This window comes from Pelobates fuscus, chromosome 3, assembly GCF_036172605.1.
Source record: "Pelobates fuscus isolate aPelFus1 chromosome 3, aPelFus1.pri, whole genome shotgun sequence".
Classification (NCBI taxonomy): domain Eukaryota; kingdom Metazoa; phylum Chordata; class Amphibia; order Anura; family Pelobatidae; genus Pelobates; species Pelobates fuscus.
The window spans coordinates 351,072,183-351,092,359 of NC_086319.1; the positions used below are offsets into that span (position 1 = coordinate 351,072,183).

The 20,177-nt window shown below is 44.3% G+C and overlaps 1 protein-coding gene across 2 annotated transcripts in view; it reads right to left on the bottom strand.

Moving 5' to 3' along the window:
* Nucleotides 1-20,177, bottom strand: part of SORD (sorbitol dehydrogenase) — a 69,803-nt gene that overhangs the window by 37,425 nt on the left and 12,201 nt on the right. For both annotated transcript variants that reach the window (XR_010090462.1, XM_063449166.1), the window contains exons 4-7: nucleotides 17,876-18,040; nucleotides 13,041-13,200; nucleotides 8,046-8,164; nucleotides 566-631 (exon numbers count right to left, since the gene is read on the bottom strand). Coding sequence is in view for 1 of the 2 variants with exons in the window: in XM_063449166.1 (XP_063305236.1) it covers nucleotides 566-631; nucleotides 8,046-8,164; nucleotides 13,041-13,200; nucleotides 17,876-18,040 (510 nt within the window). In the remaining variant the exon portion in view is untranslated. The remainder of the gene's footprint in view (nucleotides 1-565; nucleotides 632-8,045; nucleotides 8,165-13,040; nucleotides 13,201-17,875; nucleotides 18,041-20,177) is intronic.

Consider the following 20,177-nt stretch of genomic DNA (forward strand, 5'->3'; position numbering starts at 1 on the left):
CTTTGATAGGATCTACTAGGGTTAGGAAATGTGGAATGGCATTTATAGTTTAACTGCCCCTGTCAACAGCACTGTTAGTGGGGAAAAATAGCACAGATAAGGCTGTGTGACTCACATACATTGTATTATTCTTACCTCCTACCACATAGAGCGCTTTATCAGAGTTCAAGTCTAAAAGCTTTAGTGCACTGGTGTTTTCCCATACTGTATAGTAGTTAATACATAATCTACTTTTATTTAGTTATTATTATTTATATAGCACCAACAAATTATGTAGCGCTTTACAATAGGTGGGCTAACAAACGTGTACGGTAATTGTAACCAGACAAGTTTGACGTACTGGAACAGAGGGTTTGAGTGCCCTGTACAATGAGCTCACATGCTAGAGGGAGTGGGGTAAAGTGACACAAAAGGTAAGGATAGTATTAGAGAAGTAGATTGGTCGAATAGTATTCAACCAAAGACTAGTGTGTTGTGTTTTGTTTCATAAATGATCGTTGCAGGAGAGGAATCAGTTGGGAGCTATTAACAGTTTAATTGATGTGAGTTTTTATTCAGTTCTTACCACTTATCACTACTTGTGAAGCACCCATCATTTTTGCTACCAGAAGAGAAACCAGTCCGATGGGCCCTGAAACACACAAAAGAGATGATAATAATTACCGTATTTATCGGCGTATAACACGCGCCTCATTTTTAGAAAGAAATTCCAGGAAATTTCCCCCCTCCCATAGTATTCCCCCCCCCCTCATCCCATAGTGTCCCCCCCTCATCCCATAGTGTCCCCCCTTTCCATAGTGTCCCCCCCTCATCCCATAGTATTGTCCCCCCTTTCCATAGTATTCCCCCCCTCCCATAGTATTCTCCCCCCCTCCCCTCCCCTCGTATTCTCCCCCCTCCCATCCCCTCGTATTCTCCCCCTCCCCTCCCATAGTATTCTCCCCCCCTCCCCTCCCATAGTATTCTCCCCCCCTCCCCTCCCATAGTATTCTCCCCCCCTCCCCTCCCATAGTATTCTCCCCCTTCCCCTCCCATAGTATTCTCCCCCCTCCCCTCCCATAGTATTCTCCCCCCTCCCCTCCCATAGTATTCTCCCCCCTCCCCTCCCATAGTATTCTCCCCCCCTCCCCTCCCATAGTATTCTCCCCCCTCCCCTCCCATAGTATTCTCCCCCCCTCCCCTCCCATAGTATTCTCCCCCCCTCCCCTCCCATAGTGTACTTCCCCCCCCTCCCCTCCCATAGTATTCTCCCCCCTCCCCTAGTTTTCTCCCCCCTCCCCTCCCATAGTGTACTTCCCCCCCCTCCCCTCCCATAGTGTACTTCCCCCCCCTCCCCTCCCATAGTGTACTTCCCCCCCCTCCCCTCCCCTCGTGTACTTCCCCCCCTCCCCTTCCCTCCCCTCCCCTCCCATAGTGTACTTCCCCCCCCCTCCCATAGTGTACTTCCCCCCCTCCCATAGTGTACTTCCCCCCCTCCCATAGTGTACTTCCCCCCCCTCCCATAGTGTACTTCCCCCCCCCCTCCCATAGTGTACTTCCCCCCCCTCCCATAGTGTACTTCCCCCCCTCCCATAGTGTACTCCCCCCCCCTCCCATAGTGTACTTCCCCCCCCCTCCCATAGTGTACTTCCCCCCCCCTCCCATAGTGTACTTCCCCCCCCCCTCCCATAGTGTACTTCCCCTCCCATAGTGTACTTCCCCTCCCATAATTACTTACCTGTCCTGAAGCGTGGGCCGGCTTCACAGCGCGCACCGCGGTACAGGAACTTTAATTTCATGTTCCGGTTTCCGGCGGGACTGAAAGGAAGTGTGCACACTATTGTGCACACTTCCTTTCAGTCCCGTCGGAAACCGGAACATGAAATTAAAGTTCCTGTACCGCGGTGCAAGCTGTGAAGCCGGCCCACTCTTCAGGACAGGTAAGTAATTTTACCACATGACAGGAGGCTTCATATTTTGCATTAACTCTCTTTACTAACTCACATAGCAGTAAAGAAAAAAGGTGAAAACATTAACCAATCAAAAGAAAGTAGGAGGTATAGTATTCACAGTAATGAGGCTCCTCCCCCTCTTTCTTTACTGCTCCATCAGCAGACAGGTCAGAGTTTTTGGCTCTTCCCTTTTCACTATTGTATATGTAATTTTTTATATAATACTGTATTTTAACTTATATATGTAGTTTTATATTTGCTCTATTGTTGTTTTCTACCTTTATTTCATCAGCCCCCTTGGGGTTTTCGCTCTTGGGGGAGTCTTTTCCCCCTCCCTGTTTTCTTCACAGGGTCTCTCTCCTTTTCTTCACCTCTCGGTCCGCCGGCTTCTCCGCCGTCGGACCGACTGTCTCACACTTCCCTGAGGGTAACGCTCACCCTCCACCCCCCTATTTTCCTCCACACGGCTTCACAGCCGCTTTCACTGTAGCCGCACGGCGGGAAACCGTTTTTTCCCACTCCTCCGGCGGCCATCTTGGATCTCGCGTCTCGCGAGATCCACGGCCGCCATCTTGGGAGCATTGCGGTCTCCTCATTCCGGCGCCCGTACACACAGTAACCGGACACAACCAGGCAGGGGTCCCCAGGTCAGTCAAAATTATTTACCTGTGCTTGGGGTGTGGCCCCATAATCAAATACTATTTTACTGCCTACTGGTGCTTTTGCACACTTACAGGGTGAAGCCCTATATTTAATACCGCTGCTATCAGGTGGATTTCGTGCCACCTATATATATTTGAGCATTTATACCTGGGTGTGGCCCAGAAGAAAAATCCCAATATTCCCTGCTGGGGAAACTGGTGCTTTTTTACTGCCAGATTTGTCATATTCACCCTGCTGGGGTTTGCCTTTTTACACTTCACGGTTTTATATATATACCTATACCTACCCTGCTGGGGTTAACTGGGTACTGCAGGTGCCCCCCCTTTTTTCTCACTAACTGGGACAGACCCCTAGCCATACCTTTTCTGTGCTTCAAGCTATTACAGCGGCCCAACTCCTATTATCATGGATACACCTCAAAACCCTGCAGACTTCCAAACCATGATTGCGGAAGCCATCTCCGCTTCTATGGAGAAAGCATTATCCAGGATTATGACGGCAACTGCCGATCAGACTAAAAAAAGTCACAACAGCCCAAGCCCATGACTACGACTGAGGCTTCAGAATCCCATGCCCAGGCCGACTCTCGGCCCAGCAAGCGCCACTGGAAGGGCAAGGAAAGGAATGACAACCCGGGCAAAGGCAAGACACCTGCCAAACGCCACAGGCCAGCACCACCCACCCCCGCCCATTACTCCTCGGACGAGGGGGAAGAACAAACACGCTCCATGGCTGTGTTAGATGAGTGGCAGGCCGCAGATTCCGATCCAGACAATGACTGGGGTTCGGACACGGGATCCCATACGGGTCTCCTAAAAGGCACCTTCTTGGACGACATCCAACTGCCGGACGACCCCACACCGGTCCAAGAAGAAGGGGAAGCCATTCTGGACCCCACGGGGCAAGTCTATTCGACCCCCGCAACATACGGCACCCGCGTTCGGGGGACTGGACCCCCCCCGACCATCTCTCCAAATTTATGCACCGTTGGCTCCGCAAACCCCTGGACAAAACGGTGCGCAACCGACTATGTTCGGAATGCCCTCGCCCTTCCCTTCCCGACAACGTGGCCCAAACCCCCGAATTCGACCGGGTCATGAACATATTCATGTCTAGGGGTGGCCGCGACCCCAGGAGAGGGGTGGAGAAGGGCTTTCACGGAGTTAAAGACAAACTCCTAGACTCTATTGGCCCACTTTCCCGCATCATGTTTTTGGTGGACGATGCTTTTACAAGGGCTGACGAATTTGATACCAGTATGGTTAAAGAGTGGGCACACGATATAAGAGAATGGGCACAGAGGTGCTTTTGTTTTGTTGGTAACACCAACGTAGCCCTCTCCTCTGAGAGGCGAAAAGCAGCGCTGCTCCGTATTGACGGAAAGCTGGTGGAATTGGGCACCAAGGAGTTGGGACCGCTTGCACAGGGCAAATTGTTTGGGGAAGCCTTCCTCAAAGAGCTTAATAAGCACGTAAACATTTTCACCTCGCTCAATAAGGCTCAAACTTCAATGAAGCGAGTATTCAGGGGCTACCCCAGTCGGGGTGTTTTTGGACGGGCTGGCCGCTACAGGGGCCGAGCAGCCAGACGTTTTTGGCCCTCTGGCCCCCGCTCACACAGACCCCAACCCTTCTACCCGGAAGTGGGTTTCAGGCAGCCCTTCTCCTACACCCGTGGAGCAGACAGAGGCAGAGGACCTCGTAGCCGTGGCAGAGCACGCTTCCCCACAGGTAAGCATCATTTTGCCTCAATGTCCACTAACCCCGTATACTGCAGGTCGTATCGCTCTGTCTTTTCAGAACTGGACAGCCATCTCCACGGACGCATGGATCCTCCAGACGGTCCAAGGCTACATCATAGATTTTGTGGAAACCCCGTCCCAGACCGCCCCTCCGTACCCCATTCAGTGCTCCAAGGAAGATCGCCTTCTAATCGATGGCGAACTACGGGAACTCAGGGCCAAAGGAGCGATAGAACCCGCTCACGACCAAAACGGCTTCTTCAGCAACATTTTTCTAGTGAAAAAGAAATCTGGAGACTTACGGCCGGTTATAAACCTAAGGAAGCTCAATGCTTTCGTAACATACAGACATTTCAAGATGGAAGGCATCCATCTCCTAAGGGATCTGCTCCAAGAAGGGGACTGGTTCACAAGACTGGACCTCAAAGACGCCTACCTATCGGTACCCGTCCATACATCCTGCCGACAGTTCCTCAGATTCCGATGGCAAGGCCGCCCCTGGCAGTTTACATGCCTCCCCTTCGGCCTCAGCTCAGCACCGTGGTGCTTCACCAAACTCCTGAAGCCAGTAGTGTCTCGACTACGCACTCAAGGAATTCGGTGCATTATTTACCTGGACGACCTGCTACTGTTTTCCTCAGACAGGTACAGTCTAACGCAACACACACAATATACCACCCGACTCCTCACGTCCCTAGGTTTCGTGGTGAACTTTCAAAAATCGGAAGTATCCCCAGCCCAGAAGATACAATTCCTGGGCTTCGAGATAGATTCCAAGACCAGCACACTACGGCTCCCAACCTCAAAGATCACAGCCATCAAGAAGGAAATACGCAGAGCCATTCGCAGCCACTCCATTCCACTCCGCAACCTGGCTCGGATCGTGGGCTTGCTATCCGCATCTATCCAGGCGATATTCCCGGGTCCACTCCACTACAGAGCGATGCAGCGCTTGAAGGCTTCCTTCCTCCGCCAGAACCCTTCGTACGACCAAACGGTTCCGGTGACGGAGGAAGTCAAGGAAGAACTGGGATGGTGGCTGGACAGCATGGAAGCGTGGAATGGCCGAGCCATCTTCGGGAACACACCCGACATGGTCCTGGAATCAGACGCCAGCCTCTGGGGATGGGGCGCCACCTGCGAAGGCAGTTCGACGGGAGGCACTTGGACTTCCCAAGAACTCAAACTCCACATCAACTGCCTAGAACTTCTAGCGGGGTCGTTTGCAATTCGCAGCCTAGCGAGAAACCGGACCAACTGCTGCATCCTCCTCCGGATGGACAATGTGTCAGCGGTCCGTTACATCAACAGACTGGGAGGGGCCCGGTCCAGACTCCTCTCAGAGATTACGAAAGAAATATTCGAGTTTTGCCTTCCCCGGAAAATCTCCCTCATGGCAGAATATCTCCCGGGCGAAACGAACCTGACAGCGGACTGGTTCTCTCGCCATTGGCGGGACAGCAGCGACTGGAGACTGGACCCTACAATCTTCCATCGCCTCTCGGTTAGGAGAGGCCCCCTCCACCTGGACCTCTTCGCATCTCGGAACAACAGGCAGACGGACGAGTACTTCAGCTGGCTACCAGATCCGGAGAGCAAAGCAGTAGACGCCTTTCTCCAACCATGGCCACCCAGGGGCGCTTACGCCTTTCCCCCATTTGCCATGGTGGCAAGGACGATACAATACTTAAAGACGCAACGCGGGTCTCTGCTCCTCATCACTCCCCTATGGCCGAGCCAACCATGGTTCCCGGACCTTCTAGCTTCATCCTACAGGGATCCTCTCCTCATACCGTCCTACCGGACACTCCTCACAGACCCGAGAGGGAACCCCCATCCTCTCATTCTGGAAGACCGCCTCACTCTAGTAGCCTGGACTCTTTCAGGGGCGCTTGGCAGACCGAGGACTTATCGCAGACAGCTAGAGACCTCTTATGGGATTCGTGGGCACCAGGAACCAGACGATGCTATCTTGCAGCATGGAATTCCTGGTCCACTTGGTGCAGTGAACGGAACTTTGATCCCTTTACGGCACCTGTAACGGCCATCTTGAATTTTCTCTCCCACCTATACTCCGCGGGCAGGTCTTACCGATCCCTCAACGTCGTGCGCTCCGCGATCTCAGCGGCTCACGTTCCGGTCCTGGGTACACCCGTCGGGAAACACCCTCTGGTATGCCGCCTCCTCAGGGGCATCAGACTTCAAAGGCCCCCCAGACCCAAGTACACTCGGTTATGGGACGTGGAAGTCGTCCTACAGTTTCTGCGAGACTGGCCAGATAATGACAGACTCTCACTTCGACAACTGTCGGCCAAACTAACACTCCTACTTTGTCTGGTATCGTTCCGCAGAGTTTCGGACGTGCGGGCTTTCGACATCGACGCCTTCTCGGTCTCCCCCGAGGGAGTTACCTTCCAAGTGTCTCGTCGTACGAAATCGGATTCATCGTCGGTCTTCTACCCCTTTTTTCCTACGGAACCGCTGCTTTGCGTGGTCTCTGCTCTGCGTCGTTATGTTCAGGTCACTTCCCTCCTTCGGGTTTCATCTTCGGGACAACTATTGGTGTCTTATGTTAGACCTCACGTTCCCGTCTCTACTACCACCCTTGCCAGATGGGTTCGCTGGATCCTGTCTCTAGCAGGTGTGGAAGACACCTTCGGTGCCCACTCCGTCCGCGGAGCGGCGGCCTCGTCGGCTTTCTCCGCGGGAGCATCACTGGCAGACATCCTACGAGCCGCGGATTGGTCACGCGAAGCGACCTTTCGGACCTTCTATTTCCGCCCAAACTCGGGGGCAGCCACGTCTCTCCTTCATCAGCGTTAAAAATGCAAAATATGAAGCCTCCTGTCATGTGGTAAAATTGAAGATTATGCTAGCGTTAGTGTACTTATACTCTTAATTTTAGTAATGACAGGAGGCGAGTATTTTCCCACCCTCCGCACCCTCGAGGGATGAAATCTCATGTAAGTATACCTATACTCTATATATTCCTTCATATTTCTACCTGGTATATATCAGACGTGTACCTTATTTAACTACAGCTTCGTTACTGTTATTTGTCATACTCAGACTAGGTACATTTCGTTAGAGTTTGTGCTGGGTTTATTACATTACTGCAAACAGTTGCCAGACCGGTTCCTAACCTTTTCCACACTCTCTTTCAGCATAACTTCAAGACACTACAACTTACACTCAGGATGGACATGTTTGGACCTTCCTTCAGAAACCAGGACTTCGCAATTGGAAAAGTCATCTGTTGGTGCATGTTTGGATCACCCTAGGACTTCGTATTTGAAAAGTCACCCGTTGGTGCATGTTGCAAGACTTTATCCGTTCTTTTAAAAAAAAAATTATTGTATTTGATGTCGCTCTCGAAAGAGGGGGAGGAGCCTCATTACTGTGAATACTATACCTCCTACTTTCTTTTGATTGGTTAATGTTTTCACCTTTTTTCTTTACTGCTATGTGAGTTAGTAAAGAGAGTTAATGCAAAATACTCGCCTCCTGTCATTACTAAAATTAAGATTATAAGTACACTAACGCTAGCATAATCTTCAATTATGGGATATCGGCGTATAACACGCACCCACGATTTTTCCCCTATTTTCAGGGGAAAAAAGTGCGTGTTATACGCCGATAAATACGGTAAATAAAAATATATAAATGCATGTTTTTGTCTACACAACTGTAAATTTGATCAGGTCATATACCTGCACCACAGATGAAGACTTTGCTACCAAGAGTCACTCCAGCTCTCCTACAGGCATGGATTCCCACGGAAAGAGGTTCAATGAGCGCACCCTCTTCGAATGTTACATTATCTGGAAGCCTGAAAAAACAGAAGTGACACACTTGACTAAACATATGTAATAAAACAAAATGACTCCACAGGTTAGTTCCGCAAAATGCATCTCTACAGTAGGACTGTTGATCATAGTCAAAAATAGTACATTTTAACTTAATGAAAATGCTTTACATCACAATTAATTTTCCTACTATTCGGACAAGACTCTTCTTTTCACTGCGTACCTCACCTTACAAAGAAGGGTGCAGTCTAAATTTTAGGACAATTAACTGCATTAGATTTCAAAATAAAGTCTCAAAGATGCAATAGCGCAACTATGAATTGCTGAATAATGGATTTGAACATGTACAATGTACAGATTATATATGGAGGTACACACCACTTAAATGCATCTGACTCATTTTTAAATCAGTGTGTCTCTTTAATATAGTAGGATTTATATTATTACACTACTATTACTCAATCTTCCTACAGATATTGTAACCTTTTGATAGGAAGTTTTAGATCAAATGTGAAATTTTGCTCACTCCACTCGGATTATTTGTTTATCGGATTAATTCATCTTTTAGAGGGTTATACATAGTATTATGTCTACCACAAAATGGATGTATCTATAATTGCAGAATCATAGTCATACTTAAACGTTAACATCATTTTTGCAAAAGTACAAAAGCTTGAACAAGTGTTAGAAACAGTGGATATGTGTGATCAGTCAGTGCACCACTCACTTTTGGTTTATCTACTAAACATCGAACTGTGAAGACTTGACTGCACAAATTGGGATACAGGAAAATTCAAATAAATAGTTTTGAGCCTTGGTCCAAACACAGTTGCCACAGTTTTGTTATGGTAATTATATCACTAGAATTGATTTTTTTTCATACAGAATTCTGATAAACTGTGAGGGACACAGACACAAGCAACCTAGAGTGTCTCACAAGACAAGTTATTCAAGTAATGTTAGAATCTTGCCAACAAATATCTTGGAATACATTCAAATGCATAAAAAGTGATTCAGGAAATTTGAACGTGAAAGCCAGCAGCTGTGTTTGCCAAAAATAGAAGATTGGGTAGACCTGAAGAGGACAAACCTTTGAGGAATTTTTTTGTGTAGAATGTTTTGAAATAGAGAGTGGGGTTGGAGGGATCAATGGAATTAAGGATATTGCATTAGCTGATAAGGCGAGGCCATTGCATTAATTGAAAAAGAGAGTGTCTTCTAAAGGTGTTAAACCTTTTCCACAAATACAGGCTCCATTCCCTGCCCATTTGTAGTTAGGGACAGAAATGAAAAAAACTGCAGCAACATATAATCCACAATATAGCAAATATATGGCAACTCACAACTGCTTATTACATTTGTCACATAAGCACCCGTGCCATAGCCTACTGGGGAGTCTTGAAGGCTACCCTCCTACACACAAACTATAGGCCCCGTCACCAGCTTTAAAGCGATGTATAGCATGTGGGGGTACATTGTGTTAGTGTTGTCATAACATGAGTTAGTATGTAAAATGTTCAGCTGGATGAAAGTGATTGTTTTAATTAATATATTGTGTAATATCTTGTAATGGGTCTTGATGTCCAGCAGGTAATTTAATTATTAGTCTTAATCTAATTATGTGCCAGACACCAAGACACCAGGGAGTGGTTGCATTGTTCTGGCTAAAGACCCTGTGTGTGTAGTGGTAAAAATACATGGGTTTTCTCTACAATAAACAGTTCTGTTTTACCCAATACGACTGGTCTTGTCCGCTATAATGAGGAATTTCACAAGGTTCCAGAGGGCTATAATCACTATTCCTGCAGCTATAATCATTTTATGCTGAAGCAGAAATACAGGACCATAGCAGGATTGAAGAAGCAGTGACCAAGATACAATAAGAGACCTTGCAACCCATGACATGAAAAAAAAAAAAAAAGCCGGCTATGTCAACCTTTCGAACCTTCTGTCAAGACTGGTTGCTCTCAGTTGATGATCTAAGCCATGAACTACCAGGGTTATCCAAGGCCGAGAGCTTCACAGGCAGCAGTACCTGACAGACACCAGATAAGAAGTTCTAAAACAGTTTGACTACTTACACTGCAAGGGTCAGTGGTGTATCCTGGTTTTGTGCTGCCCTAGGCAGGGCAAAACTCAGATGCCCTCCTCCCCCCCCCCCCCGCGCCACTCCCACCCAGTCCTTCCCCCCCCGCCCCACCTTCTAAATACACACACACTCACTGACAGATACGCATACACTAGCTAACAGAAACACACTCACTAACAGACACACACACACACACACACATACACACACACACACACAGACATACACACACACACTTACTCGCAGTGGCTGCTGGGCAGTTGGGTGGCGCTGTCGGGCGGCTGGCAAGGGAGCACTTTCCTCTGAGCACTCTGCTCAGCTCCCTCGTGCGCCGCAGAGTGATGCCGGGAGCCAGAATATGACGTCACATTCCGGCTCCCAGCCTCACTGCGCCGCGCGAGGGAGCTGTGCAGACAGCTCAGAGGAAGGGCTCCCTCGCCAGCCGCCCGCGAGCGCCCCCCGACCGCTAACAAGACATTTGCCATGGGCATTTGGGAGCGGCTTTTTTTGCCACCCCCTGGAAAATGCCGCCCAAGGCAAATGCCTTGTTTGCCTCGTGGCTAAAACGTCCCTGGCAAGGGTGCCAGGACAGTCCTGGAACCCGGGCCACTCCAACTTGCAGTTGTGGCTATGGAGCTTGTAGTGTTCCTTTAAAGCTCTATTTCCAACAGATGTGTGTTAATTTTGTCGCTGTGTAGAGTTTAGTGTGGAGCTGATCTAAGTTTTAGGTCATTTATCAACTATAAATCTTTTATTAATTTATAACAAACAAAAAAATCCAAACAAAAATGTACTTGAAAATTATTAACAGAAAACTGAAGCGGACCATGGGTACCCCGCCTGGTTACCTCCGCTAACCCCTACCCAAACAAGCGTGCCCTCCCAGCCATTCCATCACCGGGGTCACTGCGGTTTTCCCGGCTGGCTGAGGATGGGAGTAGTTTGTAGAGTCCGTCGCGGCTCTGCTTCCTGTTAATCGCTGGGGTCGTGACTGGCTTCTAGGGAGGAGAGCCGGCTGTGCTCTCCCCCGGGAGCTGCTCGGGATACTGGGGAGGAGGCAAGTAATACGTCATCTTCCCCCTGGATCTCACTCAGCTGTTGGAGAGCGATGCAGGCGGCACCCGTTCCCAGGAACCATCGCTTAGATAGGCAGAGGCAGTTTGGCCTCTGCCCATAGGCCCGCGCTCCACACTGCCATCGTGTGTCTGGGCCCTGCGAGGCTTCTAGGGTCCCTAAACAAGGGTGGGCAAAGGCTGGCGGCACTCTGCTCCGAGGCCCGAGCCGCTACTCCTATTAGCTTCTGGGACTCTGCAAGGCTGCTGGGGCCGAGCTTAGGTACCAGAGGTGGGTAGAGGCTCTACCCGAGCCTCCACACCAAACTGCTTTCTGAACCCTGCAAGGCAGCTAGGGTCAGGAACCAGGGGAAGGGGAGAGCAGAGGCTGGCTGCACTCTGCTCTGATGCAGGTGCATCCTTAAGGGAACGGGTAGTGGCAGCCGGCAGTCACCTGCTATCCGCTGACTAGACCATAACAGGTCGCTGGGGTCAGCCTCAGGAAGAGTCGGAGGAGCCAACTCTTATACTTGCAGGGTGGCGACCACGGTCTCCTCTGTTTCAATGGTTATCTGCAGCTGGGGAGAGGGGTCAACTACCGCCTCTCTCAGTAGCTCAAACAGCTTCTGGGGAGTGAGACGGGTTGTCTCCACTCCCAATAACACACTCTGCCGCTGAGGAGGAAGGACGATACGCTTCTCTCCCTGTAACATACTCTACAGTAGACCAACTGTCTCTTCTCCCTGGACCCCACACTGCCTCTGGGGAGGAAGAACAACGCTTATCTCCCTGGACTGCACACTGCTGCTGGGGTGAGGGTATCCCCCACTGTGCCAGCTTGCTTGCCTGTTCTGCTGTGCACTGCAGGTACTCAGCCACTATTTTCCTTGTGTGCTATATGTATTTCCCAGCAGCTCCTTCAGCATCTTGTCAAACTCTGCCTCAGTGTAGCTAAGCCCCATGTTTGTTCGGCTGATTCCGTTCGGCTGGGAAGTACTATCCCACCATACCAACCAAATGTAGCTGACCACTACTGGTTACCTCAGCTATTAATTTCCTTCAGCCACTCTGGAACCATCAGCACAAGTAAATACCTGGGAGTCAACTGACCTTTATTGGAACACACAGCTTCTATGCACAAACCCCTACATGGGGTCTCCCATACAATAATCCAGGGCTTTTCCTCCCAGGACCCTCTACAGAAAACTATACAATATTCTAAACGCTTCCAAAAATACATTTTCAAAAAGGGCTAATTTGATTGCCTGGGAGGTCAGAGCTTACAACCCAAATTCCTCTTTGAAGCTGGGACCCCAACTGAGCCATTCTACAAGGTGTGAGAAGTCACACACAAGTGGCCTGGAAGTCTAGCTTCAGTATGAACCAACTCTCTCACTTGCCATATGTCCTAATTTACTCCTAGATAAAGGTGTCCTTTGATATGAATAGTCATTAGCCCTCAAGAAAACCTCCCGAGCTCCAGTATCATTTCCAAAAGAGTCACTAACACTTACCCACAGATTAATAACTAAGCCTCATTTCTATCACATTCAGAATGGGACAAGCATAATCTTCTAATCAAGTCCAAACATGATTTTCGAACAAGGGGAAAAAACTTACGAATGGGTAGTAGTTCTGCCACAAAAACATATGCGTTTTTTTAAAGTGCGATATGAGGATACATAGGCAAATTTCCACGACAGCATCATGGTGCCCAGAATACAAAGTTCTTGTAAATAGCTTTCACAAAGTAATTACTTGTAGCAGAAGTTTGCATGGTGCGTGTAATATCTACATAGGTTGCCATCATCGGGAGGTGTTGCACAGAAAAAAATGGTGGGAGACAAATTGTAGCGGCCTGTCTTGCAGAATTCATCTGTCTCACGTGGAACCCCGGGCTCTATAGCCACTCTGTCACCTGCAAGGAATAAGCGACATATCTTTAAGTAGCTTTTCTTTTTGTTTTGACAAACATATTAAAAACTGCAGAAAAACTAATTTTCATCTCAGTTGCTGGCACATACACTTTGATTCAATATTTGTAAGGATTTAACTCTGCATTAAAATATGAAAGTAGAACATTCTGATTGATATTATTTTTATAATTATTAGTATGTTTGTTTCCTTTTGTTGCATTTGCTTAATTTGTAATGAAAGGAAGTGATGATGCAATGGAATGCGTGTGTGTCAAGTATGTCAAGGGAATGGCATCTAAAACGTAATCTCTCTCACAGTACGTGATAAAGAGCACTGTTTTTTTTTAATAAATTGTATTCCTTGTGATGCTGTGATTTGTTTTGCATTTCTATTTTTCCAATGTGGATTCTATAAACCCATTACTCATTGACTTAGCCTGTTATCACTTGGGAGTTTCCAAACACGTTTAACAAGTAAACAGGTTGAGCAATGAGAATTGCCATACTGAATGTCTCCACTGGAGAGCCAACTTATCAACTTTGTTCTGTCATTCACAATCCACATACATGCGTACAACATGTGTGCAGACAATCCAAGGATTTACTTTTTCTCAATATGTACTGCACTAAAATGACAAACTGTTAATTTGCTGCACTATCACCGACAATTTAAGAAATACATTATGAAACCGAAGTTTAGGGCACACACACACACACACTTCTGAATCCACACTTTTTGCCACACAGACAAGGGTGGCAAAACCTTATTTCCAGTGTAAATAGTGATGTGATGTTAAGACGTCCAGGCACACAGTTACATCCACTGCAGACTTTACTGGCAGCAAAATGCAACTTTTTGGTTCCTGGGCTTAGTAAAGACTCTGCCAAGTAGAAATGTTGCCATTCATTGCATTTCTACACTGGATGTAACCTTATGTGTCCAGACCTCTTTCACTATTTAACGGGTCACACTCCATACCCGTAAATCACTTTGGCTTGCTGAAATGCTTTATTTATAGGGAGTGTGCACCCTTTTTTTCCATTTTACAAAAAGTTCACATGTTAACATAAATAGGCATGTTTATGAATAAACCTTGTTAGACTCAGACGGTCCTGTTACCACAATAGACAGAAATTGCCCAGAAAGACTTCTCAATTAGCTGATTGGACAGTCTGTGATTGGACAGTCTTGGCAGAGTTAGAAGGGAGGGCATTGAAAAGCAGGAGACAAGAGATCTGCAACTTTTGTAATCCGTTTTTAGATAGACATACACCAATGAGAAAAAAATACATAATTAAGTGCATGCATGTTTTCATTGGTTTTATAGCTACTCGACAGTGGAGTGTCCCTTTATGTCATGAGACTAATAACATATATTAACAGTCAACTGAAGAAAAACCTTGTCACACTCAGAGTTAATGGTCTGCTGTTGATTTGGCCTCCAATCACAACAAAGAGAATATCGATAAAAGAAGGAAGAATCATGGGCTCCCCTATGATTTCAAAATAGTTCCAAACATTTTTTTTATTTTTTATTTTTTTTTGTAAGGCACCGTAGACTGGGCTGGAGACAATTATATATCTGTAGCCTTAGTTTTATTTATGTTATCTAGATTGATATTTTTTTGTCCAATTAAATATTTCTCATAGAAGCATTATGGACAAACAGCATATTGATAGCATATTTTAAATGCAAGGCTAAAAGGGCCAAATTCATGATTGATAGTGTTATTTATTAAATTAAGCATTATTGAGAATTCAAAATGAATTTCAAATTCAAAGCTAAAGAAGCTGAACTGGAAGCATAGTTGACTTGGAGGATTTTTCGTGTTTGGTGACTTTGGCCATAAATTTAGAGATCACTTTACATTTCTGACAATTCTCACTTTAGTAAATAACCCTGTAAGATTTTGATACTTCCAGTGCCACTTTAATTTTGGACTAGAAGATGAAAACTGAACTTCCCCAGAAATCCCTTTTCCGAGAAGAATTCAAGTTGCAAACACAAAGAACTAATGTAACCAGAAAAAAATAATACTCAGATGGCTGGAGTAATCCAGACTAGCTGAGTATAGTCCTGGAGAGAAAATCAATAGATAAAAGAATAAATAGATAAATTAATAGATCAATCAATAAATCAATAATTATATAATGTGGATACAGTGTAATCTGGATAAGATAAGTAGATTAAACCAAAATATAGTGATAACAAGCCTTAATGGCTCACCTCAATATGGTTCCAAAAATACCTAGTATCCTATTAATACCGTTTTTTGGGCTTCTTTGATTTAACCAGCTATCCACAGCCGTAACAGTATAGGCTCTATGTGCACTGGCGTCAATTAATAGCCATTCGGTATTCGCCAACATGACAGACTTTTTAGTGACCCTTCTCTGATACCTATGTCAGCTATCTGACAGTTACCTATGGTTTACACTCTAACCACTGGACTTGACCATGCTAATTGCTTATTAAAGTCAGTTTCCAGTGGTGATTTCTTGAGTGAATAGGATACTAGGTATTATTGGAACCATATTGAGGTGAGCCATTAAGGCTTGTTATCACTATATTTTGGTTTAATCTACTTATCTCATCCAGATTACACTGTATCCACATTATATAATTATTGATTGATCTATTAATTTATCTATTTATTTATTTATTTATTTATCTATTGATTTTCTCTCCAGGACTATACTCAGCTAGTCTGGATTACTCCAGCCATCTGAGTATTATCATTTTTTTCTCTTGACCTAAAGGGGTTAAGCCCCAGGACACCCCTGGAGTGTCCACTAAGGTGTTCTTCCACTAGTGAGGTGGTGCCAATTTTTTGGACCCATCACCACAAGCGGAATTTTTCTAGTAACTAATGTAACCAGAATCAGATTAGCAACGTAAGACTGCACTTAAGATTGCCCCTATATGACTCAGCCGCATCCAATAACTCACAGTATGCACCTGCATTATAGGAATTGTAGGACACCAAACATATTTTGGATGGAAGTCTGTACGGAGCAATATGCATGTAAGAATATCTTTTAGCACCTAATATATGTCATCCATATGATTTATGGATTACAGATTCACTTACAATAGTACTCTGGAACAAAAATGAATGACTCCGCTGCTTCCCTGTTACAGAATGTGAAAAATGTGAATGTGAAAATGTAATTATCACATAGGCAGCAATTAAAGAGGTACCAGTGTAGTCCCTTGGGGGTACATATTAGAATAGCTACCAAACAGAAAAAAACAATAAAAATACCAAAATAACAGCACTTCACCAAGATAAAGAATAAAAACAGAATTGTAGCAAATAGTTGTTCTCTTTATTAAAAATCCATGTTAATATCCAAACATCTGCTTCACCCACACAGCTACTATGGGAGCTTTTAAGAAAGGGTCTGCAAAGACAGGAAGTCTCATGCCAAGTTAGCACTTTTATTTACTTTGCTACTAATATATCTTCTATCTGGATATGAACATTAATATTCAAAAGAGAGAAGATATGTTTGCTACAGCAAATGTAAGTTTTTTTCCCCTCTTGGTGTATATTTTTGCTAATTCACTTACAATACATCTTATTTATTTTTCAGTGTATTTATAGATACAAAGCAAGCATACTTCTAAAAATAATAGAAAAAAACAAACCAGCCATTCCAGCCAAACATTATTATTACTAGTATATGTAATATTGGAGCAGGATACGTATTTTCTCCTAATCAGTGCACTCCTGATTTTTTAAATCTCCAATGCTGCACAAACAAGTTTAATCAGTAGGAAGCAAATATTTAGTCTTTGGTTCAAGGGCCTTTAAGAGGTAAATGCAAACAATTGCTCCATTGCCACTGTTGAACATCTCACAAACAAATATACCTTTGGGCAATGTAAAGGCACAATCCAGACTTTTTTTTTTTTTTTTTTTAAATGTATCATGAACATAATGCAAATAGAAGAGAACAAGGTAACTTCAGAAAAAAACAAATACAAAATGTGCCAAGTTTTAAGCAAATCCCTAAACTCAGCATCTTGTGACAAGATCTTCTTTTCACTTCAGTGAAGCAATAGAACTTATTTGTATTGCAGTGCTGGATACGTACTGTGTTATTTTCAGTAAATCAGATACTTATGGGATACGTACAGAGCGTCGGACTCCAGAAGGGGAGTACTCAGATCTGTACATGGCAGATGTGCGTACCTCCCTTGTTCAGCCCTGGCTCCAGCCCGTTGGGAGGCAATGCATAATATAAGGAGTCAGAGTCCATGATAACATAATTTGTGGAGTCCGAATTAATGGTTTTATGTGCCGACTCCACAGCCTTGTGTTTCCGTCTCTTTTTAAATTTAATTCACAATAGTTAACTACATTTATTTTATCTATTCCTGTCCTGTTCTACAGCCTGAATTCAGAATGGCAAAGGGCAGGGATTCTCTGACAGCTTTGCATCTGCGTCTAGATCAGCAAAAAAAATTCTATTGCCGAATATTTCCAAATCAGACATTTTCATTTAAAATTTTACATTTCAATATTAAATTTGATCAAATTCAGTGTTTAATGAATAATCCTAAAACATGTGACAAGTATATTAAATCAACGCACATTTTAACAATGTGCAAACTATAGCCCAAGTTTTTGTTTGCATGAAGAAAAGTGTGTCTGTCAATTTATGTTTACCAGGTTTCAAGTGAGTAACTGAGGAACCGACTTTGACCACTCTTCCAGAAGCTTCGTGTCCTAAAACCATTGGGTTTTTTACAATAAAATCTCCAATGCGACCATGTTGCCAGTAATGGACATCTGAACCACATATTCCGACAGAATGCATCTTCAGCAAGACCTCTGCAATGAGACAATGGGACACAGAGAGGTTGGCACACTACCTACCTCTTGCTATAAGAAATACAGTTGAGAGAAGAAACAAAAAGCAGGCAGCTCACATATTCTAATAATGATTTCACCATTATACATATTTTATATTACATGCCAGTTTCAAGTTTGGGTTAGGGTGATAGAGTAAGGGTTCAAGAAAATGGTCTAAAACAGTTTGACTTATTACACTGGTACGGTGCCAGGGTACAGCTGACAATAGACAGTTGCTATAAACAGCAACTACATGCATACTTGTAAAAACAGAATACCCAAGGATATACTTTTTCAAATGTAGGTTAATAGCTCCTTGATAAATGGATAAATCTGATTGCCATTTTGGGGTCAAGAAGAATTTTGTTCCCAGTTTGTTGCATTATTAGAAGTGCTTTAAACTTGGTTTTTTTTTCTCCTTTCTTTTGGATCAACAGCAAAAAGCAGATGTTAGGAAGGCTGAACTTGAGGGACATTTTTTTTTTCAGCCTGCGTAACTATTTAACTATAGTAGTCATGGTGCTCGGAATACTCCTTTAATGCAAGCAAATCAAATTTCAGCCCCCCAGATGTTGCTGAATTACAACTCCCATGATTCTCTGGGCACAAATTGCATTCATAAATTTCTAATGGTATCTGCTTTAATATTTAGTTATTGGAGTGAAAGGGTTAATATTTAGTGACTGTGAATTGAATGGGGTAATATCTACCAACAGAGTAGAGGACTCTATTATTAGCAAATTATGTGTCTGGGTGAAAAAAAAAGTGTAGAAATCCACATGGCTATATTTACTTCTATTCTGGAACTGAAAAGATCTGGTTATAAGTTTGCTATAGAAATAAAAAATAACCATTGTGAGAGTATCACAGAAAAAACAAAAACGTATTAAAATCTAAAAAAAAAACCTTTTGAACTTCACACAAATACACTTTTCAGATTAATTTGCTAAATATCGATCAGTGTTCGGTTTTTCACCCCCAATACAATTTATTGCAAGGGCTGAACTGGTTTGTAATGTCAATAGCAAAATCTTTAATATACATTTTTTTTTTTTTTTTAAGACCTGAGCTGGGATTTACAGAAGGTCAAGCTACAGAGTTTTTCTAAGCTTTTGTCCATTCTCAGAGTTCACGAATTCTTTATCTTTGCTGCACTAACTTGGCTCTTCCCAAGTTAAAAGGGTAATCCAGGCGTGGACCCCATGCTCATTGTATCAGCTAGACCTCACTGACGAGGCCCAAAGAAGGGTGAAATGATTGCCCATGGTTGCTATATCTCTCATGCCGTGAGAACTTGCCGGCATTTTGGTTCTGGACTTCCCCTATGGATGTGATCAGTCTGCTATGCCTTGGAATATGTTCACCTTGTAATGGCACAAGTGAGCAAAAATTTTGAGACTTGATCGGGGATTTACCGAAAGGACAAACTATGGAGTTTCTCTAAGCTTTCGTCCATTCTCACTCATATTCTGTCATTAAAACAGCTGTCCTAGTTTTTTCTCTGACCTCAACTATTAATCCATAAAAGATGTGGATGAAAGTGTTAGCTTTCAGTACTAAGAATGATTAATAGATCGTGCTACTAAAGTTGGTAGCAACCATGTAGATTAAATGATATCTATGAGAAGGTGTGGTTGAGTTTAAAAATAGCAACAAACTTTAGATCAACTAGAAGTTCCATTGAACAGAAATAAGTGATATTACTTATCATGAATAGTAATGATTAATAGCATTACAAAATAACTCAATGAGGTTTCACACTTTTTTTTCTATAAAAACCATCACAGAAAAAAAAAAGAATAAAAGAAATATATAATTAATTAGTATATAATTAATTATTAAAATTGTCCTGAATATATTTAATGGAAATTAACTTAAAACAGAATTCTGTAGAGTAAGCTAAAAACCCACAAACCAGAATGGAAAGCTGATTGGTTAAGCCTATTTCTTGTCAGGGAGAGATTTGCAAGCAGCCGCAGTCAGCTTCTCTCGGCTGTGCAGCTGCATTAATGCAGCACTGTCTCTTTCAGAGTCTTTGCTTATTTGCAAAGGTCCCCAAGGTGACATGGTCACTTTTTTCTGCATCAGTGTTAATTTTGTCGACAAACAATTTTAG